The sequence below is a fragment of the Hemiscyllium ocellatum genome, chromosome 15, assembly GCF_020745735.1.
Source record: "Hemiscyllium ocellatum isolate sHemOce1 chromosome 15, sHemOce1.pat.X.cur, whole genome shotgun sequence".
Taxonomy (NCBI): Eukaryota; Metazoa; Chordata; class Chondrichthyes; order Orectolobiformes; family Hemiscylliidae; genus Hemiscyllium; species Hemiscyllium ocellatum.
In genome coordinates, this window is record NC_083415.1 from 68,563,525 (window position 1) to 68,572,904 (window position 9,380).

The 9,380-nt window shown below is 45.6% G+C and overlaps 1 protein-coding gene across 2 annotated transcripts in view; it reads right to left on the reverse strand.

Annotated features, from left to right (window-relative positions):
• mmp24 (matrix metallopeptidase 24) overlaps positions 1-5,316 on the reverse strand; it is a 28,964-nt gene extending 23,648 nt beyond the window's left edge. For both annotated transcript variants that reach the window (XM_060836203.1, XM_060836204.1), the window contains exon 1: positions 5,225-5,316. In XM_060836203.1, coding sequence (XP_060692186.1) covers positions 5,225-5,301 — 77 coding nt within the window. In that variant the 5' untranslated portion in view covers positions 5,302-5,316. The remainder of the gene's footprint in view (positions 1-5,224) is intronic.
• Between the last annotated feature and the right edge of the window lie 4,064 nt (positions 5,317-9,380).

The following is a 9,380-nucleotide window of genomic DNA, read 5'->3' on the forward strand; positions in this document are numbered from 1 at the left end:
GGACAAGTTAAGTGGGTGGATGATGCATGGCAGATGCAGTTTAATGTGGATAAATGTATGGTTATCCACTTTGGTGGCAAGAACAGGAAGGCAGATTACTATCTAAATGGAACTGAAAATGTGTTGCTGGAAAAGCACAGCAGATCAGGCAACATCCAAGGAGCAGGAGAATCGACGTTTCGGGCATGAGCCCTTCTTCTCCAGCATCTGCAGTCCTCACTTTCTCTTACTATCTAGATGGAGTCAAGTTATGTAAAGGGGCAGTACAGTGAGATCTGGGTGTTCTTGTACATTAGTCAATGAAAGCCAGCATGCAGGTACAGCAGGCAGTGAAGAAAGCTAATGGCACGCTGGCCTTCATAACAAAAGGAATTGAATATAGGGGCAAAGAGGAGAAAGTGAGGACTGCAGATGCTGGAGATCAGAGCTGAAAATGTGTTGCTGGAAAAGCGCAGCAGATCAGGAAGCATCCAAGGAGCGGGAGAATCGACGTTTCGGGATGAGCCCTTCTTCAGGAATGGCTCATGCCTGAAGAAGGGCTCATGCACGAAACGTCGATTCTCCTGCTCCTTGGATGCTGCCTGACCTATAGAAGCAAAGAGGTCTCACCAGGGACCTGGAGTATTGTGTGCAGTTTTGGTCTCCAAATTTGAGGAAGGATATTCTGGCTATTGAGGGAGTGCAGCGTAGGTTCACAAGGTCAATTCCCAGAATGGTGGGACTATCATATGCTGAAAGATTGGAGCAACTGGGCTTGTATACGCTTGAGTTTAGAAGAATGAGAGGGAATCTGAGTGAGACGTATAAGATTATTAAAGGATTGCACACTCTGGAGGCAGGAAGCATGTTTCCGCTGATGGGTGAGTGCCGAACCAGAGGACACAGTTTAAAAATACGGGGTAGACCATTTAGAACAGAGTTCAGGAGAAACTTCTTCACCCAGAGTGTGGTGGCTGTGTGGAATGCCCTGCCCCAGAGGGCAGTGGAGGCCCAGTCTCTGGATACTTTCAAGAAAGAGATGGATAGAGCTCTTAAGGATAGTGGAATCAAGGGTTATGGGTATTAGGCAGGAACAGGATACTGATTGAGGATGATCAGCCATGATCACAATGAATGGTGGTGCTGGCTCGAAGGGCCGAATGGTCTATTCCTGCATCTATTGTCCATTGTCTACCTGTGACTCCAGACCCACAGCAATGGTACCAACTCTTAACAGTTAGGGATAATAACAGTTAGCAATAATTGCTGGCCCAGCCAGTGATGTCTGTGTAGCAGGAATGCATTAAAAAGATTCTAAATACTCCTCCCCTTAACCATCCTTTCATTTTTGATCATAATTTGGAAATGCCGGTGTTGGACTGGGGTGGACAAAGTTAAAAATCACACAACACTAGGTTATAGTCCAACAGGTTTAATTGGAAGCACACTGGCTTTCGGAGCGACGCTCCTTCATCACCTGATGAAGGGGCGTCACTCTGAAAGCTAGTGCTTCCAATTAAACCTGTTGGACTATAACCTGGTGTTGTGAGATTTTTAACTTCATTTTTGATGTGTATCAAACCCTACTCGATAACAATGTTAATATCCAGCGCTAATCCTTTCCCATTTTTCTCTCTAATTTTCCTATTTCTAGAAGAACCTCAAATGGAGAACGTTGCTGCAACAGAAGGGGAATGTGGACCAGGTGTTGTGGGCAAATAGTAGATCATAATAAGAACATTTTTTTTTAATTTTTAAAGGTTTCTACATCAGTGACTGTGTTTATTGGTTGTAACAGACTGTTAAACATCCTGCACTCGTGGTCAGTGCGATTAACACAGGGCTCTCTTTAGTTTGAATCTAATGGTCCACAGAACCTTGCTCCTTTCATGTGCCACGTGTCCACACAATGGGAATTCTACCACCCATTTCATATTTGATTATTTATTTGAATTTGTTCTTGTGATATATCACTGACCGGGTTTTGAAGAGGTAAATGTTAGGACTTGGTCAAGAACAATTGGATAAAGAAGGAAAGTTTTCAGAATTGGGACCCACTGACTGTTTGGAAGTTATAGGTTAAAAACAATGCCTGCAGACGCTGGAAACCAGATTCTGGATCAGTGGTGCTGCAAGAGCACAGCAGTTCAGGCAGTATCCGAGGAGCAGGAAAATCGTTATGAGGCAGTTATTGAGAGTGAAGCCGGGGAGAAGAGGCTGCTGTCCCTTTGTTGGCTTTGACAAAGCCGCGAATGGGGATGGTGAGTTTGATGATCAAAATATATTTGACAGTAGTATCACATCAGACTTGAGAGATGGCACAGACACCATCTGGGGAGGCTATGTCCTAGTGGTATTATTGCCGGACTGTTAATTTAAAGTCTAGATTAGAGTGGTGCTGGAAAGGCACAGCAGGTCAGGGAGCGTCCGAGGAGCAGGAAAAGCGACGTTTCAGGCAGGAGCCCTTCATCAGGAATGAAGGTGGGAGCCTCCGGGGTGGAGAAATAAATAGGAGGGTGTGGGACTGAGAAGAAGGTAGCTAAGAGTGCAGTAGGTGGATGGAGGTGGAGATAAAGGTGATAGATCCTGATTACATTCCAGGGACCCAGGTTCAAATCTTACCACAGCTGGTGGCAAATTTTGAATTCAATAAAAATCTGAAATTAAGAATCTAATGATGACCATGTATCCTTTGATGATTGTTGGAAAAAACTCATCTGGTTCACTGATGTCCTTTAGGGAAGGAAATCTGCCATCTTTACCTGGTCTGGTCTACATGTGACTCCAGACCCACAGCAATGTGGCTGACTCTTAACTGCCCTCTGGGCAATTAGGGATGGGCAATAAATGCTGCCTGGCCAGCAACACCCTCATCCCCGTGAATGAATAGAGGAAAAAACACAATGGATGGAAAGGCCTCCTAACCGCTTGGAGATTGTGATCAGTCTGATGAGCAAAACTGAAGCCTACGGATGTAAAGAGAGTGGAAACCTGAATATGGAGTTGGCAAAGGGACAGAAAGCCGAGATTTACAACGAATGGTTATTTCTCAGAGTGGAGGGAAGTCTCAGAGGCTGCAGTTACATTGCTGCTTGTTTTGATACCTTTGCCTGGATTTGGATATATGGGGTATCGTTTCACAGTTTGTAGTTGATATACAAGTCTGAAATGTAGTAAACAGTGAGGGGAAGAGTAGCAGATTCCAGGGAACACAAACAGGCTGGTGAAATGGACAGACACAGCAGGTGGGATTAACAGAGTGAATGCAGATGGATTCCTTTTGGTTGCAAGACAGGGACAATATAAACCAAACGTTACACTTGTAAAGATAGAGCAGAAACAAAGAGACCAGGAGGTGAACACACCCGAATGTCTGAGGACGGGTTGGGAAAGTGGTGAAAAATGATTATGGGATCCTTCCATTTTTAAAGCGAGGTCCAGAGTAAAAAAAAATAATTTTAAACCGTTACAAACCCGGAAACAAAAACAGAAATTGCCCGAAAATCTCAGCAGGTCTGACAGCATCCCTGGACATAAAACAGAATTATTGTCTCAGGTCCAGCAACCATTCTTCATAACCAGTTCTGAGGAAGGGTCACTGCACCTGAAATGTTAACTCGGATTTCTCTCCATGGATGCTGCAGGACCAGCTGAGATTGTCCAGGAATTTCTGTTTTGTTTCAGCTTTCCAGCATCTGCAGATGTTTCAGTTTATTTGTCTTGTGCTTTACAAACCCTGGTTAGGCCAGTGTTCAATTAGTAAAGGTGTCAGGCTCTCTAACAAGCTGCAGGGAGGGTTTTATTCGAATGGAAGCAGGAATGAGCTATTTTAATTACAGACAGAGACTGAGGAGGTTGGGATTGTACTTTGTAAAGCAGAGACAGTGAGTTGACAGTTGACACAGGTTAAAGAGGAAATTACATAAATACCCAAAAGAGAAATGTTTTATCGTAAAATATCGGGGTTCATTAATTATTATTTGTTCATAGGATGAGGGCAACACTGGCCAGGCAGCATTTATTGCTCATTCTTAATTACCCAGGGGGTAGTTAAGAGTCAGCCGCATTGCTGTGGGTCTGGAGTCACATGTAGGCCAGACCAGGTAAAGATGGCAGATTTCCTTCCCTGAAGGACATTTGTGAACCAGGTGTGTTTTTCCAACAATCAGCAAAGGATACATGGTCATCATTAAATCCCTAATTCCAGGCTTTTAAAAAATTGAATACAAATTCCTCCATTTGCCATGGTGAGATTTGAACCCAGATCCTTCAACATCACCTGGATCTCTGATTAACACTCCAGCAATAATACCTTTGGGCCATTGTCTCCCCTGTAATGGAGGGGTAGTGGAACTAATCGGAAAGCTCTTCCCAAAACCCAGCACTGACAATGGGCTGAATAGCCTGCGTGTGTATTGGGCCATACAATGGCTGACAGCACCTTGCCAATCCCAGAAGGCAGCTTTCTGTTCTGTTCATTCAGAACCACATCATGTCAGTTGGTGAATTAGGCTGTTCCTAGTCTGGTCCCTTCATCTTTCACTCTTTGTCCTCGAACTGAGCAAATGGCAGTGGATGCTGGCTGAGTTGTTAATTTTAAATCTGAGATAAATTTTTGTTTAGCAAAAGCCTTAAGGGATATGGACCAAAGGTAGGTCTATGGAGTTAGGCCACAGATCAGCCATGTGCTTACTGATTGGTCAGACAGGCTGGAGGGGCTGAGTGTCCTACTCCTATCATAGGGTAGAATCCCTTCAGTGTGGAAGCAGGCCATTTGGCCCATCAAGTCCATACCACCCATCTAACGAGCATCCTAACCAGACCCACCTCCTACCTGCAATCCTGCATTTCCCGTGGCCAATCTACCCTAATCTCCTGTCTTTATACTGTGGGAGGGAACCGAACTACCCGAAGGAGACCCACGCAGACACGGGGAGAATGTGCAAACTTCACATAGACAGTTGCTTGAGGCTGGAATTGAACCCAGGTCCCTGGTGCTATGAGCTACCGTGCTGCCTCTATTCCTAGAATTAAAGAGCTATCCGATGGGTGCATGCAGTTCAGAATCTTTCATGCAAGCAGTAGATCAGGGCCAGTTGCCATGTTCCTATCTGTCATCCTCTGCTCCCTCTGTGCCTCAAGCAGCTGTGACAGGTCCCAAACTCAGTGTTGCCCTTGTCCAACAACTCAGTATGTCTGAGTGAACATTGTCTCGCTGGACAGGGAGGAGATCGGTCAGACTTACTCTACGGTGGTCTCATCCAGCACTCCTGTGACGGGCAGCCTGTAGAATCGCTGCATTGCTGCAATAGCAGCTTGCATAGAATGGGCAGAACGCACAGCTGACGTACGAAGGTCGCCGGGAAGGAAATAACCATAGGTCTTCAACCAATTCTGCAAAGACAGAACAAATATTACCTCAAATGTGTCTTTATAAAACTGGAGATAAACAGCACAATATGAACCCTTCTTTGAGGCAGCTCCTGAACTGTATAGCACCCAATCCCGAAAGCTCAAGATAGTCTGGGTTCTGTGCAGGGACCCAGTGACAAGGTCAGATGTCACATGACACCAGGTTACACTCCAACAGGTTTACTTGAAATCACAAGCTTCCGGAGTGCTGCCCCTTCGCCAGGTGAAGTGAAGAAAAGCACAGGCACAGAATTTACAGGCAGAGAGATGGTGTGAACGGTTGAATACTATGTTTCTGCAGGTGATCAAAAGTGTCAGACGGTGTCAGTAAAGTGTCAACAGCTGAATGGTAATTGAAGGGGATGGCCTATAATCTGATTAATTGAGGCAGAGAGATAATTACAAAAACTTAAAATAACGTGGTGCTGGGGACAAACCAAACAACTGGAATAACATGATAGATAGAAGATTCGCATGTCGAGGATCTAACCAAAGTGACAAGTAATCCAAAAAACTGTACAAACTAATTAAGATAGAGAGATCATAACAATTTATCAAGATGATGACATCATCCTGAAATTGTACAGGGAATTCCACCCCCCCCCCGGCAGCTTCTGTCATGACATTACAGAGTCCTTACAAATAAAAAACAGCATCCACAGACCAGTCAAATTAGATTCCCTAACAGTGTGGAAACAGACCCTTCGGCCCAACAAGTCCACACTGACCCTCTGAAGAGCAACCCACCCAGATCCATTCCTCTACATTCACTCCTGACTAATGCATCTAACACTACGGGCAATTTAGCTTGGCCAATTCACCTGACCTGCACATCTTTGGACTGTGGGAGGAAACCAGAGCACACAGAGGAAACCCACACAGACACGGGGAGAGAATGTGCAAACTCCACACATTACAGTTGCCCAAGGCTGGAATTGAACCCGGGTCCCTGGCGCTGTGAGGCAGCAGTGCTAACCACTGTGCCACCATGCCGCCCCAAACATTTCACATCACTCTACACCAACATTCCCCACGACAACAGCATCACTGCAACAGCCACAGTACTCAATACCACCAACTGCCAATCTCCAAGCACCATCCTACAGCTCATCCACTTCATCATCAACCACAACACCTTCACCTTTGACAATCAGTTCTTCATACAGACACAGGGAACCGCTATGGGGACCGAATTTGCACCCAATATAACGTTTTCATGCATAAGTTCAAGCAAGACTTCTTTGCTACACAGGACCTCCGACTAATACTATACACCAGATAAGTTGATAAAATTTTCTTCATCTTGTTTCATGGCAAGGACCCACTGAAATGACTACACAATGATATCACGAGAAAGTGAGAGCTGCAGATGTTGGAGATCAGAGTCAAAAAGTGTGGTGCTGGAAAAGCACAGCAGGTCAGGCAGCATCAGAGGAGCAGGAGAATCGATGTTTCGGGCATTAGCCCTTCATCAAGAATGTGGGCAGGGGGGCAAGGGGGCTGAGAGATAAATGGGAGGGGGTGGGGATGGGGTGAAGGTAGATGGGAAGGTGATAGGTAGATGCAGGGTGTGATGGCGATAGGTTGGGGCAGAGGGTGAAGCGGATAGATGGCAAGGAAGCTGGACAGGTAGGACAATTCAAGTATCTTACTCCACCACTAACCCACGGATAACCTCACGATGCTGCACTTCTCTAACTTCTACCCTAAATATGTTAAAGCAGCCACCCCAGGGACAAGCTCTGTGGATACACAGGATCTGCTCAGATGAAGAAGAATATGATGGACGTTGAAGGTGCTGAAAGATGTCCTCATAAGAATAGGGTACGATGCTCAACCCATCGATCGCCAGTTCCAACATTCCACAGCGAAAAACCACAATGACCTCCTCAGAAGACAGACACAGGACATGATTGGTAAGGCACCCTTCATCATCCAGTACTTCCCTGGAGTGGAGAAACTACACCACGCCTTCAACATGTCATTGATGATGACAAACATCCTGCCAAGATCATCCCTAGGCCTCCACTTCTCACCTTCAAACAACCACCAAATCTTAAACAGACCATTGTTCGCATCGTTTACCCAGCCTTCAGGACAACATCAACCACAACACCACACAACCCTACCACAGCAACCTCTGTAAGACATGTCAGATCATCAACGTGGATATCACCATGACACGTGGGGACACCACCCACCATGTACACGGCAGGTACTGATGGGACTCCGCCAGTGTTTGTCGCCCTCATACGCTGCAGGCAAGGATGCCCCGAGGCATGGTACGTTGGTGAGACCAAGCAGACACTATGACAATGGATGAATGGATACCATGCAACCACTGCCAGACAGGAACATTCGCTCCCCGTAGGGGAACACTTCAGCGGGCAGGGACATTCAGCCTCAGATCTTCGGGTAAGCATCCTCCAAGGCAGCCTTTGAGATACACAACAACGCAGAATCACCAAGTAGAAACTGATAGCCAAGTTCTATATCCATGAAAACAGCCTTAACTGTGATCTGGGTTCATATTGTGTTCCATGGGACCCCACCACACTTCTGTATCTGTAAAATCTTCCTCACCTGTTGTTTTAACACCATCACCTTGATAAATTGTTATGATCTCTCTGCCTTAATTAGTTTGTACAGTTTTGGATTACTTGTCACTTTGGTTAGACCCTTGGCATGTGACTCTTATACCTAACATATTATTCCAGCTGTTTGGTTTGCCTCCATCACCACTTTATTTTAAATTTTTTGTAATCACCTCGCTGCCTCAATTTAATCAGATTATAGACCATCCCCTTCATTTACTATTCAGCTGTTGACACTTTACACACACCATCTGACACTTTTGATCACCTGCAGAGACTTATTGTTCAACACTCCACTCTCACCATTTGCATGATCTTTTGATCTCTCTGCCTGTGCTTTTCTTCACGTCACCTGATGAAAGGGCAGTGCTCCGAAAGCTTGTGATTTCAAATAAACCTGTTGGATGATAACCTGTTGTTCTGGCCTTGCTCACCCCAGTCCAATACCAGCACGCCCACATCATGAGTCAGTGAGACTGAGAGAGGACCCGCTCAGCTCAGTCTCATCCTGTAGCTCATGTGCTCTCTTTCTGCAACAATTACAACTTGCAGCTGAAATGAGCCGAAGGCAAACTGGGAGGGTCAGAGGTTCATAGGAACTGGGGCTTACTATCTGGACCCTGTTTATCATAAACTAGTGATGGGAAAGCTTCAGTGGACCACGTGACCTGGGAACAGAAAGACTGGAAAAGGCTGAGAAGAATATAATGTCACTCCTTAGCTCCAGGAGCTCTCTATTTTTTGATGTCTTGTCACTGAGTGATGGGAGTGTTCAGATCAAAGGGAGAGTTGTTGTGGGCAGTACTCTCTGTTGTCCAAAGCTGCAATGTGCAGTTCACACTCCAATTCTCACAATTATTATTAAGGTGCAATTGTGACAGTTGAGTGAGATTCCAGCAGGTAACGGAGTGCTCACATTCGGCTGGCTCTCTGAAAGATCAAACATCGATCCTGCAGCAGTTACTGCCTGAGATTAAAGTAATGCAGGAGAAAAACAACAGGAAAATAATCCTTCAGCAATACCCACCGACATCCCCACATACATCACCACCCATTCACACACACACACCCCCCCACCTATACACCCTCACACACACACTCGCCCAGAATAGATACTCTGCCAATGCTATTAATCTAAAGGTCTCTCTGGCACTGGCTACATTTATACGGAGAGGATGATGTCCGGCTGAGAGTTGGGTTAACTCAGATGAGGACAGGTTTCAGGTTGGAGCTTGGTGCTGCTGAACAGCTGGTGATATTGTAGGTCACTGTTAGATCGAGACTGGGTAACCTTCCCACTGAATCCATGATTTCCTGCCTGTTCCCTCACAGTCCTTTGATTTTTTTTTCCCAGGAATTGGGCATGGACACCACACAATGTTCTGTGGAGATGTG